Source organism: Vicia villosa, unplaced genomic scaffold, assembly GCF_029867415.1.
Source record: "Vicia villosa cultivar HV-30 ecotype Madison, WI unplaced genomic scaffold, Vvil1.0 ctg.000218F_1_1, whole genome shotgun sequence".
NCBI lineage: Eukaryota > Viridiplantae > Streptophyta > Magnoliopsida > Fabales > Fabaceae > Vicia > Vicia villosa.
In genome coordinates this window covers 368,075-385,042 of record NW_026705082.1, presented here as the reverse complement: position 1 = coordinate 385,042, position 16,968 = coordinate 368,075, and the positions used below count along the sequence as shown (strand labels likewise).

The 16,968-nt window shown below is 34.3% G+C and overlaps 3 protein-coding genes and 1 non-coding gene across 4 annotated transcripts; 2 read left to right on the top strand and 2 right to left on the bottom strand.

Annotated features, from left to right (window-relative positions):
• Positions 1-4,191: 4,191 nt before the first annotated feature.
• Positions 4,192-4,264, bottom strand: TRNAV-UAC (transfer RNA valine (anticodon UAC)). The gene has a single exon. It is a non-coding gene; the product is annotated as a tRNA-Val (tRNA).
• A 161-nt stretch (positions 4,265-4,425) lies between these two features.
• Positions 4,426-5,314, top strand: LOC131625487 (uncharacterized). The gene is made up of 2 exons (XM_058896342.1): positions 4,426-4,547; positions 4,651-5,314. Exon 2 carries the CDS (start codon positions 4,660-4,662, stop codon positions 5,071-5,073), a length of 414 nt encoding a protein of 137 aa, XP_058752325.1. The 5' UTR covers positions 4,426-4,547; positions 4,651-4,659; the 3' UTR covers positions 5,074-5,314.
• A 1,957-nt stretch (positions 5,315-7,271) lies between these two features.
• LOC131625519 (uncharacterized) lies at positions 7,272-8,141 on the top strand. The gene is made up of 2 exons (XM_058896371.1): positions 7,272-7,289; positions 7,459-8,141. The coding sequence occupies exon 2, from the start codon at positions 7,510-7,512 to the stop codon at positions 7,921-7,923; it is 414 nt and encodes a 137-aa protein (XP_058752354.1). The 5' UTR covers positions 7,272-7,289; positions 7,459-7,509; the 3' UTR covers positions 7,924-8,141.
• On the bottom strand, positions 8,088-15,570 carry LOC131625518 (NADH dehydrogenase [ubiquinone] iron-sulfur protein 1, mitochondrial-like). Its single transcript, XM_058896368.1, has 5 exons — positions 14,961-15,570; positions 13,698-13,944; positions 11,485-11,779; positions 9,551-9,925; positions 8,088-9,280 (listed from the first exon to the last, which is right to left on the bottom strand). The coding sequence occupies exons 1-5, from the start codon at positions 15,388-15,390 to the stop codon at positions 8,381-8,383; spliced, it is 2,247 nt and encodes a 748-aa protein (XP_058752351.1). The 5' UTR covers positions 15,391-15,570; the 3' UTR covers positions 8,088-8,380.
• Between the last annotated feature and the right edge of the window lie 1,398 nt (positions 15,571-16,968).

The following is a 16,968-nucleotide window of genomic DNA, read 5'->3' as shown; positions in this document are numbered from 1 at the left end:
TTGATTCTCCATTGATGCTTGCATGAATTGATTTAGAGTCTCCTCCAACTTTGAAGGCTTGTCTTGAGAAGGTGGTTGTTGTTGATAAGGATTTTGTCTTTGTTGATAATTATCTTGTCTCCACCCTTGGCCATATTGTGGTGCATTAGGCCTTTGTTGGTATCCACCTTGATTTTGGTAAGGAGCTTGTCTTTGTTGATAGCCTCCTTGATTTTGATTCGCCATATAATTCACTTCATTCACCGGTGGACAATATCCGGTAGGGTGGTCTCCACTACAAAGCTCACACGAAGCAACTTGTTTGTTCTTGTTAGGATCTTGTAGCTCTTTGAGTTGTTGAGGTAACCTTGCCATTTGTTTTGTAAGCTCCTCCACTTGTTGAGAAAGAAGCTTATTCTGAGCAAGAATAGCATCATTGGTTCCTAATTCAATAAGCCCCGGTTTCTTTTGAACAACTCCTCGGTTATGTTGCACCTGATGATCATTTCTGGCCATTTTCTCAATTATCTCTATTGCCTCCTCTGCTGTCTTAGCCATCAAGGAACCTCCAGCAGTAGCATCTAACAGAAGCTTAGGTTGTGGTTGTAAGCCATTACGAAAAATGTGAATCTGAGTAAGTTCATCAAATCCATGACTAGGACACTTTGTCAACATTGACTTATACCTTTCCCATGCCTCATTGAGAGTTTCATTCACACCTTGAGAGAACACTGAAATTGTTGTTTTTGCTTCAAGTAACCGTGACTGAGGGAAGAACCTATCAAGAAACTTTTCTTCTAACTCATTCCAATTTGTCATGGTTTGAGTGGGTTGGTCTAGATACCAATCCTTTGCTTTGCCAATTAAGGAGTGAGGGAATAATCTCTTAAACACCTGCTCTTCCTCTCTTTCAGGGGCTCCTACTGCTCCAGCAATTTCATAAAACTTTGTCAAGTGTGTATATGGGTCCTCATGATCAAGACCTGCAAAGGGACTAGCATAAAGTAGCTGAAGAATGCCAGTCTTCATTTCAGAATTTCTTGCATTGTTGTCATTTCGTGCAAACTGGGCTGCTCTTCTTGGACTGTTAGCACATGGTGCTCTAGGTGGTGGTGGTGGTGGTGGTGGATCTTGTTCTCCATGCCCTTCCATCTCTTCTTCTATAACTTGTGGTGCTGATGAAGTAGTTGCTTCTTGGGCTAATCTTCGTTCTTTGGCTAGTTTCCTTCTTCTTCTGGTTTTACTGTTCAATCTCCTTGCAGTTCTTTCAATTTCTGGATCAAAAAGAAGCTGATCTGCTGGTACACTCCCACGCATAAACCAGAGCTGAAACACTACCCAAAAAGTGAGCAAAGACTAGGCAATAATAATAATATTTATACTCAAAACACACAAAAACTATTGCTATGCTTATAATATCTTAACGCCAATCCCCGGCAACGGCGCCATTTTGTTAGAAAGTATAGGATAAGTATTTTTAGTATCGTCTCCTCAGGGATTGATGCGATATTATCGCCGTTCTACAGCTTAGTGTATTTTGAGTTAAGGTTTTGGATGTTTTTAGTGTCATGAAAGATAAATAGCATGAAAAGAAATTAAAGACAATAACTTAGGATTTAAAAACGGTTTGGTAAAACTGTGTCAAGATTAGTGTTCATTAGTTTGCTTCATATGTACTCTAATGATTATATATATGAACCTATTAATGATTAATACAATCACGTATCCTCTCGATACCGTTTATCTCTAAGCAATATCGTGATTATTATCATATTCACCGTCAGATGATCTCTCATGCCGACAATCAACATGATAATCTTAAAAGCTTGATACTTGTGATTATCAACTCACAAATCTATCTCTAGAGTTTGTTTATTGATAGATGAATATCTTTTAGGTCTAGCTTTGAAACATATCTCTCAATAATGATCCAAAACAACAAATGAAACATAAATAACAAGATATTCACCATGTATTAATCATTAACTAAGTTCATACATAATAGATCAAAGAAAGTACATATTTACAAACTAACTACCTCTAATCTTGACACAAGATGAAACTTAGCCCTCCATATCCATGGAAGCTTCAACAACAAGCAACAAACCAAGATTTAGTGACATCAAACTCAAGAAGATCAAAGAAAGATGTTTAGAAATCTTGATTTTCTCTTAAGGAAAATGGTTTTTCTCTTCTTCTCTTGCCCTAGCTTTTTCTCCAAGTGTATCTTATGATAAGAAGTATCCTAATCCTCTTAATCATTAATTTTATGTGGCTAAGAACAAAAGTTGAAAAAGTAGGTCCGCTGAGCGGAGCAGTCAAAATATCTAATTTGTCTTCAAGGTCCGCTGAGCGGAGGGGGTCCGCTGAGCGGAGCCAACTTTGTTGCTCGTCCCTGCCCATGTCCGCTTCAACTCCGCTGAGCGGACTTGCTGGTGGAAAAATCTCTGCAAATCCCTGCCTGGGTCCGCTTGGACTCCGCTGAGCGGACCTTCTTGCACAAAACTCCTTCTTTTTGTATTCCACCCTCATTGCAAGCTTGTTTTGATCATTCTTCTCATTCCATCTCGCCCAAAAGTTGTTAAAACCTAAAGAAAAACATTACAAGAGTTAATAAACTAACTTAATTTAGAAAATAAACACAAAGTTATTTATTTACATACTAATATATCAAAAGGTAATCAAATTTGGCACAAGAGTTTAAGAAATACCACAAAACTTATATACAAAATATGCACAAATGGGTTTCTAACACCTATGTAACTGCTTCTTATGTTTCTGGCGCTCATTTTAAAAGCCAAGTTTTTGCTAACTGCTGAAATTTGAATTTTAAATTACCCGCTTGAACCTTCCTTTCGACGTTGTCCCCCAACGTAAACTTAATCACCAATTGTTCTAAGTCTCAATCTTCTGCATCGTCGACAGAACCAGGGTCGACGCGTTGTCCAGGTTGTGTTGACTCTGCCTCCTTGACAACTTGACCCCTTGATCTCTCTTTGCCATCTTTCTAAGCTCCCTTACAAACCCAATTTGTGGGGTTCAAACCCTTGATCTGTGGGACTTTTCCTTCCATTGCGCCATCAACATATCTCACTAGATTTATCATGGACCTCATTTCTTTCAAGATTGTCCGGATGTTTTGGTTACCCTCTTAACTAATAATTTATCGGGGAAGCTAGTTCTTGTGATATTGTTTTATAGTTTTCTTTCTTTGTGGGCTTAGGCCCATTTTGTATTAAAAAAAATCTTGTTCTTACACTTATTTTTTATTGAAAGGAAATACATAAATCCCTCCATGTCATTTGATTGATAAGTGTTTGGATTTTATAGAAAGAGATAAGAAGTTATCTGATCTTCTCCAAGGATACTTCCTTGTGCATTAAGTCAGGAGGAATTAAGAGCTTCATAAATTTTAAATTAAATTAAAATTACAATTTGGTGGTAGATTAAGTCTAAAACGAAATTTTTTTTAGTATGTCGTCATTTGTGGTACAATAATTTAAATTCCCTAACACATTGTAAATTGATATTTTTCCCGAGTTTTTCTGGATTAAATCGTTGAATTTTAATAACTATTTTATAAATTTTTTGTGTATGATTAAAGTTTTTTTTCTTTTATAAAAACCAAAAAAAAAAAACTAAATAGGCTAAGATTCCAACGAGGTTGGATTTCACTATATTAACTAAGTTGCAATTTTTGTTGATAAGAACTTTGAAAACATGGGCACACCATGAAGAATAACCATCAATGAAGAATCTCTATAAAATAAAAGTAGCATGTTATCTCTTTTCATCTGAAGAATATATAATGGTGGCTTTGTCTTTAACACAAAACAATATAAAGTCTCCCCATACTTATCTCATGTCATTGTTTGGAATATAACGGTAGGATGAAAGGAATGACAAATTTTTGAAAGAAAAATAAAGTAGTAGATAATGAATTTGAAAAAGCAAAAACTACTAATTTTTGAAAGAAAAATAAAGTAGTAGATAATAGAATGGTTGATTTTTATACCCTTATATCTAATCCACTAACTTCCATTAAAAAAATAAAATATATAGTTTTATTTCTTATAGTATTTTTCTGTAAATTAACAATGAAAAGAAATAAAAAGTTGACATTAAAGCCCAATTCATAGGAATAAACAAAGCCCAACTAATAGGCACGCCGACTAAACCTTCGTCTTTTGAGAAATAAAAAACTGAAAAACATGTTGCTGCCCAGGATCGAACTGGAGACCTTCAGTGTGTAAGACTGACGTGATAACCACTACACCACAGCAACTCACGTTACTAACTCTGTCATTTACCTATTTGTATTTAATAGTTTTATTATTTCATAATTATTATTGAGCGATAAGTATCAGCCACGTCACATTAGTACTCGCATGTCATACATTCTCATAATCTACCATATAAAACCATAGAGTTAGGTAAGAATTAATATAATAGATATTAAATTATTATTATACTACTATCAATGAAAATGCAAAGTTGAATTGGTATTCCTCATCTAATAGTTCTGATATAGAGCTGTCAAATTCTACCGCCCCATCTCATCCAACCAGGTAACTAACTTCCTCTCAAATTCCAATTCTTGTTCTTCCATAGCTTTTTGTTCTAAATTATTTCTTGCACACTTTAATTTCATTGATGATCGTTGTTGTTTAGAATCCTGAAATGGAAGCTGAAAAAGTGGTACATAATGGAGGGTGCCATTGTAAGAGTGTCAGATGGAAAGTGATTGCTCCTTCCAGTGTGGTGGTATGGGACTGCAACTGCTCAAACTGCTACATGAGAGGCAATACTCACTTTATTGTACCTGCTGACAAATTTGAGCTCTTGGGAGATTCTGCTGAGTTTCTTACAACTTACACGTTTGGCACTCACACTGCAAAGCACACATTCTGTAAAATATGTGGTATAACTTCATTCTATTATCCACGTTCAAATCCAGATGGGGTTGCTGTTACATTCAGGTGTGTTGACCCCGGAACATTGACAGATGTTGAAATCAAGAATTTCGATGGGAAGAATTGGGAACAGTCATATAATGAGACAGGTATTTCTGCATGTTCAAAGGTGCAGAAGTAACTACCATAACACCGGGGGATACATATTAGTTGATATCATTAGCACGTTTTGTATGAAGTTTTATTAATAAAAGTGTTGTGTGTGTTGATGTAGTGTAACTATAGTAGTTTAAAATTTGTGCATTGTTGATGACAATGTATGGCCACTGTTTCACTTCAGTTATTTGAATGATATATCAAAGTCAAAACACCTAATAAAGTAGATGGTTGGTTACATGTCACTCTTTCAAGTAACATTTCTATGGATCTTAAACCATTTTTCTGATGATATTGGTGGCTGAGGATATGATCAGAGATTTGATGCCACTGGTTTTCTTTTTTAATAAGCATGTATTAAGATAATGGGGTTTTAGGGGTACCCCAACCCTTACAAGAAACCTTACAAAGAAAGAAACCAAACAAAGAAAGTTGGAATGAAAAAGAAAAAAAGGCTGAAAAGAAAAAGCATAGAAATTAAATACAATCCACCGGATTTTTGAACTACTAGTAAAAATTACACCTAATTCTATCCTTTGATTCAATAGCAAGCCACCACCAAAAAAACCACAATATCGAAAAGAAGAGTTCATCAATGTCGAATCATGTATTATTAATTACGATATTATTTATAGACTTCCATATGCACCAACAAATTGTCAACCAAATAACGCCCGCTCTACAACTAAACATCTTTTCATTTAATAATTCAACACACTTAAGCAAGTGGCTGCAACAATCATCATCTACGAGAATATCCAAGTTCAACCATATGTGAATTTTCCTCCTAAGAAACTTCAGCCTAGAACAGAGCAACAAATCGTGATTAAAATCCTCCACCTGCAAATGACAGAAAACACAAAGAGCATCTTGGTTCTGGGTGATGCCACCACTGGTTCATAGATGTGTTTGTTTTCGCTAGAGGTATGCCTCAAGTAAATCCACATCAAGAGTGTTTAGATCGCTTATTTCCACACTTTTGTATTTGTTTAGAGTCTCATATTGGACAATATATAATTTGAACATGTGCTTATAAATAGGAGCAATCTTCACTTTATTAGTCGATTTTGTAGGGTTAAGTTAGGTCCAACCACATTTCTCAACATGATATGAGAGCAATTGCCACCCTACTAGCCTCATTTAAGATCTATTGGACCACCGTTTTTCCCCACTCTATCAACGGATTTTATAGAATTGAGTTAGGGTCAACCACGTTTCTTAACAAATATATTTACAATAGGCCAATAAAAATATATGCCATAATAAAGAAGAATGTTTGATTTGATCCGCAACATTAAGAATTGTTAGATTAAGATCAAGAAATAAAATGGATGAATCACCTTAAAAAAAATAGATTATAAGGCCTCGAGAACATGTTAAGTTCGGTCCTTAAAAAACATCTAATCAAGATGAGTGATTGACACTATCAATTATTTAAGCGGACAAAGTATTTGTAAATACCATCCTCAAATGCTAATTAAAACTCCAATTACTAACTAATTACTTTGACTCATATCTCACTGAAACAATCAAATCTTATTCCACCAAAACAATCAAATCTGATCCCGTATCACTTATTTGTTGATATTGCTTATTAATATAAACTTCATTAATATACTAAATATGGTAAGTTCAAGAGAAATATTGTTGTTATTTGTTTATTTTTTATCGTTGGTTATTGTTTATTTTTTTGCATTAATTAATGTCATATAATACACTGGACACCTATTTTTTTACTATTATTATTTATCTCAAACCCCATGCATATATAATTTACCTTTTACCATGCATATTTGTCATATTTTATTTTATATATATATATATATTACTCCTTCTTCCACATTCCACGTGTAAAATATTACTTAATGAAAACCAGATTTGTGTTGTTTGAGGGATACCATGAATTGAAGCGGTTGAAGGAAGGACAGACCATTGTGAATCTCGCCAGATGCTTGGATGTTGTTGTTGTGATTTATCATTTTTGTGTGACTTTTATTCACAAATCATTTTTATCTGAAATCAACAAAAATAAATACCGCTTAAGCAACATATTTTATAACAATCTGTCAGTGATAAGTTTAACCGTACATAATCTGACAGTAAAATGCCAAAATATTGAAACTTGAGTTAATAAACGTACTAGATTAATGTTGTTATATATTATATTGTTATTATAGTAGTATAAATGGAAATGCAAAGTTGAATTGGTATTCCTCATCTAATTTCCTCTTATCCGATCAGGTGAGTTACTTCCTTTCTATTTTTTCTCACCATTTAATTTTTCTTAACAATATTTCATTCTGCTTCTTCCTTAGCTTTCTGCTCTTAATTTTAATTAATTTATGATACCAAGTTCAACTTTCCTTAATAGAGTCTTATGCATAACAATCTCAAAAACTGTAGTTGACAGGAGCCAGGAGCCAAGATTTCATTGACGAGCATTGTTGTTTAGAATCCTGAAATGGAAAGTGAAACAGTGATGCATACAGGAGGTTGCCATTGTAAGAGTGTAAGATGGAAAGTGATTGCTCCTTCCAGTGTGGAGGTATGGGACTGCAACTGCTCAATCTGCTACATGAGAGCCAATTCTAACTTCACTGTACCTGCTGACAAATTTGAGCTTTTGGGAGATTCTGCTGAGTTTATTACAACTTACACGTTTGGCACTCACACTGCAAAGCACACATTCTGCAAAATATGTGGTATAACTTCATTCTATTATCCGCGCTCAAATCCAGAAGGGGTTGCTGTTACAATCAGGTGTGTTGACCATGGAACGATGACAATCCATGAAAACAAGAATTTTGATGGGAGGAATTGGGAACGCTCATATAATGAGTCAGGCATCACTTCTTGTTCAAAGGTGCGGAAGTAACTACCATAACATCAGGGGATACAAATTAGTTTGCATCCTTAGTTAGTCTTGTATGATGTTTTTATGTCCCTTAACTCATTTTGTGTTGCTGATGCAAATACTCTGGCTTTGATGTCTATGATGTATTGCTAATAATAATAAAAATGTAAACAGACAAATTATCATATATGAATGATATGGTTTGGAATTGTTTGTGATTCCAACAAGGTTTCATTTTATGAGACGAGTAAGCTAATAATCATCAGTCAGGTAGCCCAAATTGTACATGGCAACAGTTCAAAAAAGTAGTGGCTTTTACACCAGCATAATACAAATGGAACAAATAACACCTAATTTCAAAATATAGGGTATTTCCAACATCCCGAAGTTTTGCGCAAGCAAGGTCTTGATTGCCCACAAAGAAAAACATGAATCTGCATTTTTATTTGAACCAAAAATAAATAAATTAATGCGTGCTTCATTTCTTCAATAGCATAGCACTGCATTGAGCCATTATCTTTGATGCCCTGGTAATGGCATCAGTCATATAGAAGTTCTCAACTGCAACCCCAAATGGTGTTGGATCCACCTTCTGAGTGAAGGTTGGTCTTAATGAAGATGGCAATGCGGCTGGTTCTCTCTCGTCCATTTGCGCAAGGTTTGGTGCTACATTCCTCAATCGGGAGCGGACGCCGCCAATTGTATCATAGGGTAAACGCACCCCTGCTACCTCAGACAGAGCTCGAATTATCTTCCAATCATCTCTGGAGTCACCAACTGTTGGAACTGCAGGCCATGTTTGTTGTGTGCATCCTTCAGTATTTTCATAGGTACCTTCCTTCTCACTGAATGCTGCTGCTGGCAAAATAACATCAGCCCGATAAACACTCTTATCACCATGGTGACCTTGATAAACAACAAAAGCGTCCTTTGGGATCTTGTCTATGTTTGTATCATCAGCTCCCATCAAATATACAAACTTGGCAGATTCAAGGCTTTTTTCAGATTGGGGCACAAGTCCAAGGTCAAGTGCAGCAGCCTGGGCAGCATGGAGAAGTAATACATTAAGGCCATTCCAATCAGATCTGACAACATTCCCTTGTTTTGCAATCGTTTCAATAGCTGCAAAAATTGCATCCTGATCCTTCCTTTCAAAAATCCCAGCACCAACAATGATAACAGGGTGCTTGGCATTTGAAATAGTCTTGGAAAATGGGTGTCGACCCTCGGCAATTTCAACAAGAGTTTGAGGACCAGTACCAAGATGCTGGTGATCATAGTTGAAATCAGTAGCAGGCCCAACATAACCTACTTTGGCGTGGTTTGATGTGACAGTCTTGCGTATTCTGGCATTAACCATAGCAGCTTCCACCCGTGGCTGCAAATGTGGGAGTAAACACAAGATAATCAAACAGACACCAAATATGCATGCATAGAATATGCCAGCACGAGCTCATCAAGAAAAACAATAATTGTCCGTTTATTTGTTGTTGAATACTACTCTTAATTAGAATCTCGAAAACAACAGTTATCAAATCCAGTGCAATCCAAATGTATTACTAGACAGGAATGGTTTAACAGGAATCATTGATTAACCAAAACATAAAACTAGAGAGGCTGCTCACTGAAATGAATAAGAGAGATATACCTGGGTGCCAACCAATAGGAAAGCATCTGCTTTCTCAAGACCAGCAATGCTAGTATTCATAATATATCCTGACCTCAAATCAGCATTAGTATTTTCGCTAATACCTTCACCCCAGACATTATTTGACCCCATCCTGTTTAAGAAATCTTTTAGAACAATCATGGATTCGGCATCAGAAAGCTTGCCAGATATTCCAACAATTTCATCTGGTTTAACTTGATGAGCAGCCTCTGCTACCACAGCTAGGGCATCACCCCAGTTCACAGGCTTAAAGCGACCATCAGGACCACGAATCATAGGGTCATTTAACCTCTGCCTCTTCAAACCATCATAACAAAAGCGGGTTTTGTCTGAAATCCATTCTTCATTTATGTCCTGCAATAGGAAAGTTGAACAAGCGTCAAGAGCAAACTACAAACAGAAACCAGCTTTTCCTTTCACCAAGAGTAAAACACATGAAAAAGCTTCCATAGTAATAGCACCAAGTTTTTTCAAAAAACTTAAATTATGAAACAATCTGCCTAAGCATAAAAAATGTAACCCGGAGAACAAATAAGTCACATCCTTGATCTTAAAAGATTAATCCTCATTGGGACTCCTAACTAGTTACTTCATAAAAAGTTGATTCACCGCAAAACATGAGGAGGACTCTATGAAGTGAGCTTTTCAAATGAAATAATTATATGGAGTTAAACCCAAAAACATTTGAAGCGTAAAATTTGCAAGACCATTTACAGGGGATGTGGGAATTTGTGTACATGGTCTTCGCTATGTCAAGATTCAACACGACCCTATCTTGAAAAACTATCGTGAAAGGATACAAAACTCTGCAAAAACACATCCATGTCTGCATTTTATAATATAGTCTACAGTTACTCCATGATTCATGACCATTGGCCCAATAACACTTATAACCAACCACCTTATTTTCCCTCAAATACCCCTTCCCATAACATTGAACTACTGGTTAACTAAAAGGTCTCCATAAAGCAACTGCCCATAACCAAAGACTTTGAATCACAAGTACAGTAAAATACTAATGAATTCTTTTGGACGTACAACTATTTAGTTAGAAATAAAATGAATAATTACACAGACAGATCCTTTAGTCCCATAATAAAAATTACTGTGATGCTCTGGTCCTTAATTGATGGTCTTTTTTTAATGACAAATTGTTAGTGATTAATTGTTAGTATATATTTTAAACCTTGCCAGGACTTGAACCCTGGACCTCCAACTCCTTTTAACCCTTAATTGATGGTCGTTTCTACTTAAATTTCTAAACACGCATCAATAGAATCATTGCTAATGATAGAAAGTAATCAAATTGATATCAGGCACACACAAAATCAACATCAGTTTTACAAACATATGCATAATGTGTTTTAGAGGACGTCAGTAAATAAAGTTTGAAAATCAACTTGCTTATGTCATAACAATATTGCTGTAATGCTTCCTAAAAAAACAAAAGTATTATTGTAATACAAAATAAATTAAACCTACAACTAAATAAATAGATCAAGGCCAGAATTCATTGGTATCATCTTTTGGTAAGCATAAATTCGTATAAGTTGTAGTTATAAGTGTAGTTATAAGAGAAGTTATTAAGATCTCGAAATTAACGATTTGGATTTGGATAGAAGTATGGTTATGGAACATGGAGAGCATTATGGCAAAAGTTGATCCATGTAGCTGACCCCACTTAGTGGGATAAGGCTTGGTTGTTGTTGTAGATTAACTAAACAAATCATTTTTCCCCAAATAAATTCATACTATGAAATCACAAGACAACACTCCTTAGTAAGAACCAGAAAACTTGGTACCATGGTTTTTGGCTTTTCTTGCAAAAGTTAAATCATGTTAAGAACAACACGTAAATTTAAAGCTTTGGAAAATGCAAATAGTTTAATAAAGCATTTCCATCAGAATCTAACCTCATTTAAACGAGGAACAATACGCAAGACTTCAGGACCTCTGCTATCAATTCGAATATTAGACCCAACAGCATCAGTAACATCAATGGTCTCTGTACCCTTCAACTCCCAATTCCGAGCTTTAAATGCAAAAGGTTTTGAAGTGAGTGCTCCTACAGGACAGATATCTATCACATTTCCAGAGAGTTCACTTGTCATGAGTTTTTCAACATATGTTCCAATCTCTTCTCCGCTGCCACGACCTAACATGCCAAGATCCTGAACTCCTGCAACCTCTGATGCAAATCTAACACACCTGTGGGAAGAAAGTGACATTCCACCAGATCCTTTAAGGCATTCAAAAAACATTGTTTCACAATTACATATAGCATTTAATTGACAACAAAAAGAGCATGACTCCCAAATGTTGAAGATTGGGTTTTACACAATTGCCCACCCCTAATGTTACAGACGGTAACCAGAAATTAAAAGAAATGACATGAGATCAAGTAACAAAAATACAGTCAAACTAAATTACAACCCTGGAGTATCATTTTAATCAAATGCAAAAAAATTATATAGTTAACCTATAAGTTCCCTCAGAAACTATCATACTGTAACAATGACACAGCTTTATTTTAGACAAAATTAGGCAACTCGAGGAGGTCCTTAATTCTTACAAGAATATCAAATACATAAACATATCACTAATAATTATCAGAGCACTTGATTTAGAAGGGAAAGATGCCAACAAATTTCTGACTTCCAATGTATGATATAGTTATCAAAATGTGTAAGATAATCAATCAAGTAACAAAATAGAGTCAAAATAAATTACCACCCCGGAATATCATTTTAATCAAATACAAATAAATTATATAGTTATCCCGTAAGTTCCCTCCCAAACTTTCATATTGTAACAATGGCATTGCTTCATTTTAGACAAAATTAGGTAACTAAGGAAGTCCTTAATTTTTACAAGAACTAGTAAGATACCCGTGCGGAAGCACGGGTAAATTTATTTAATATTGAATAAAATTTAATTAAATACGTATAAATTAAAAATGAATGGTTTAATTATAAATGAAAAATGATCATATAAATTCAATATTAAATAATCATATAAAAAAAGATACTATAAGATGGAGATAATAAAAATGAAATATTAACATTTAAAAATAAAAATTATCTCTCAATTAATAGTAATTGTTGATTAAAATAAAATAGCTACTATGTTGATAATGACCCGTGAAATAAAAAAATTATTTGATGCGATATAAAATATATTTAAAAACAAATGTAAAATAAACAAAAATCATGGAAATTTAATTGTATTAAATAATAATAAAAAATTGTGAGATGGAGAAAAAAATAAAAATAAAGATATTATCTCTCAAATAAAGACAATGATCGATTAAAATAAAATAGACATTATGTCGATAGTGACCCGTGTGATAATAAATAAATAAATAGAGAAAAAAATTAAAATGAAATTAAGAAAGTGTGAAAAAATGTGAGAGAAATTTGAAATTTTAATTAAGATAGAGAAAATGTGTGATGATCGATTAAAACAATTAAATATTGAGTTGATAGTGACCCGTGAAATAATTAAATATTTTTGGGGATAATAATTAAATGATCGATTATTAATATTTTTTGTGATAATAGATAAATGTAGAAAAATTAAAATGAAAGTAAGAAAGTATGGAAAAATGAAATGTGAAAGAAATTTGAAATTTTTAGTAATATTAAAATTTAAAAATCGATTATTGATATTTTTTGTGATAATAAATAAATTAAGAAAAATTAAAATGAAAGTAAGAAAGTGTGGGAAAATGAAATGTAAAAAAAATTTGAAATTTTAAGTAAGAGAGAGAAGATGTGTGTTTGGGAGAAAAAGTTGAATCATAAATATGCAATTGACACTTGGCAAAAATGTTGATTTTCATTGGACAATAGAAAAGTGGTTGAGTGATTTTGTTAGTTACTATTTTGTCCAATTTGTAGTGTAATGTTTTTTAGTAGGAAGGGTAATTTTGACAGTTTGGTCAATTTCTTAGTAATAGATAGATAGTAGATAGACATCAAAAACATAAACATACTTTTAATATAAATTATCAGAGCACTTGATAATTGCTTTTAGAAGGGAAAAGTCGCAATGAATTTCAAACTTCCAATGCATGATATAGTTTTCAAAATGTGTTAGATAATCAAGTGTGCAGGCAAAAACGAACCTTGTACATTGAATGCACCGAGTCATCACAGTCTTCACCAATGGCCCAAGATTTTTGTCCACCACAGATCTCTTCATATCAGTGAACCGACCACGATCAGAGCCAAATGCCATTGACTGATCCTGAAGATCACACTCTCCACCCTGATCACAAATTGGGCAATCTAATGGATGATTCATCAATAAAAATTCCATCACCCCTTCTCGAGCTTTCTTGGCCACAGGTGTGTCAGTTTTGATTTTCATCCCTAAATATGAACATAGGATAATATTACACTTTTAACAAGAACGAGAATCAAAACAATAAATGGTTAAAAATATATATGTGTAAAAAAATATAAGTTGTAATGCAAAACCTGAAAACCAGCGCATACAAAGAAAAACGTAAAAGAGAAAGTATTAGAATTTTTTTGAACAAAAAAATAGGCAAAACATAAGTTATTACTACTGAAAACAGAAATGTCAACTTGGCGGTTAAAAGGTGCTGGGAAATCAATTATAATTTCCAAATAACAATGCAAATAGTGGAGATTTAAGATGTGGGTGGATGTATCTAGAGTACCGGAGAACTCCACTATTATGAAATGAAGGAACTAGGAAACGTGCAACAATTAATATGCAGTAAGTTATTTACATAAATGAGAGTTATGTCATTTCCTACACATAAAGAGACTTGTGAAGAGGTGAAGCACCCTCATTCTTGTGTGATCATATGGTGAGTCAAGCCATTCCCAAGTCCCAACCATGTCCTAGAGAGAGGAGGTGTCTGAACGATTCATTTGATAGGTGAGACGTGTGTTTAATTCTTTATAACTCTTGAGTGAGAGTATTGTAGGGTAATAAACATATTCAGTTGGGTTATAATCATCCTAATGTTGCTTGTGTCAATTGATCAATCCATGGACGTGTGAGTTAACCATTGGTGTGTGTGGGTTTTCTCCAATATAAAAGGAAATGTATTAGATACATAACTGGATCAATAATCCATGTGCATATGAGTTAACCGTTATCCGGTATCGCCATTTTCTACAAACTAATTAACACAAATTGATCAAAGTTCATAACATTTCAAAAGTAAAAATTCAAAAATAACAGAAAGCAACAACCCTGTTGGCATTGAACTAATCAAAAGAATCACTCAAATCACAAACAAGATGAAACTCAAACAAATAACATAAATCGCTCAAATGAAAATCTAGCAACAGAATTAACAGAAAATCAGGCAATCAAAAGGGAAAACGGAAGGAAGAGCTATGAAGCTAACCAGGAAGAGCAGGCATAGCGCAAGATGCAACAGGCTTAGGAGATTTCTCAACCTCAACGAGACACATCCGGCAATTTCCCGCAATCGAAAGCCTGCTATGATAACAAAAACGAGGGATATCAACACCGGCAACCTCACACGCCTGAAGAACAGAAAATCCTTTCGGAATCTTAACAGGAAATCCATCCACAAACACCTCGATTGCATCTTCAGGATTAGAGAAATGGACCCTAGCACCACCAACCGGGTCCCGGGGAGACAGATCGACAAGCGGCGGCTCCGGCTGAGGTTGCGCCGCAGCGGGTTCGGGTTTACGAAGCTCCGGTTTGGAGACGATTGTTCGGAGGAAAAGATTGTTAGGGTTTTGAAAATTGAGGAGCCTGGAGGCTGTTGGTCTCATGGCCTTGGAAGCTAACAAACCTAACCCCATTTTTTAAATGCGTGCGTTTATTTTCTGTTACGGATTGAGAATTTGTGAGCGTGTGTTGGTGTTGCGAGAGAGAAGAGTTTCAGATCGGAGAAGAATCCTCAATTTTGTTTGTTGAGTTATGATATGATGTGCGTGTGTATGAGGAGTGGGGTGGGGGGTGAGCGAAGAAGAAAGTGGATTTTCTTTTATTTGCAGATATGGGTGAGGTGAACTGATCCGATTTTATTTCGGGTTTGCTCCCGACCCGTTTATAAAATTAATAAAAAAAATTTAGAAGATTTCTTAACCCACCACGTTATAGGTATTTTACGCATCACCGAATTGACAAAATCGTCCTCGTACTTCCTTAGATGCATCTTCGAAAGCACTTTTTTATTTAAAGTTATTTTGTTTGGTAGATGTCTCTACCGAAGCCTTAAAACATAGTAATTCTTTAGATTTTTCCAATTATTTGGGAAAATTTCAAATTAATTAAGTTCACAACATATATGGAAGCGTGTGATTTTTCCAATTAATTGATAAATTTTCAAATTAAGTTACAAATTAATTGGGAAATTTTCAAATTAATTTTTTAATTAATTGGAAAAATTCCAAATAAATTAAGTTCATTAAATCTTCCGTAGATGTATCGACGGAAGGGGTTGAAAAGAAAAGTTCATGAAATCTTCTGTAGATGTATCTATCGAAGGAATTGAAAATAGAGTGTTCTATAGATGTAAAATCCCAAGTTTCATTATATTTCATACGCTTCCGTAGATACATCTACGGAAAAAACTAAAAATTTTTAAAATATAGAGTGCTTCCGAATGTGCATCTACGGAAGCTGCGGACAAAAATAGAATTTTGCATGGTGTTTAAGAAATCCATGAGGTTGGTTGAGAAATGGTCATATTTTATTATGTTAAAACAAGGTTTCCTTTGTAAGTATTTAGCAACGAAAGGGGTTGTACTATGTTAAGCTAAGGATTTAATTTTTTTAACTTTTCTTTATTTTAATGAGTATATTTTTTAACTTTTCTTTATTTTAATGAGTATATTTTATAACGAGAATTTCTCAATAAATCTCATGATTCTCTTATACACCGCATGAAATTTTAATTATGTTCCATGTTTTCGTAGATGTACATCCGAAAACACTTTTTTTTTAAAAATTGTCATCTTTCATAGCTACATCTACAAGTATATTAAACTAGTGCAAATGTGGATAAAATACACATAAATTCAGTTTAGGAATTTTTTCATAGGTGCACCTACGGAATGGCTTAGCGCCACATTATTTTGTAGATGCATCTACGGAAGTATCTGATATAGTTTGAATCAGAATGGTCACTCCCACATTGTTACATTTCTTCACCAACATTTACTCCCCACAACCTAAAAATCATACTTCTCCAATATCATTTTTCACTCCAAAACTCAAACTTTTTCGTGTAACAAATTAAAGGGAGCAAGAGAAGACTGAATTTTAGGTAAATATTAATTTTCAACCATTGCATTGTTCACATTATGCATTAAATATCTAATAAAAAAATGTTACTTCCATCGATATATCTACGGTACGTGTTGAAGATGAACACT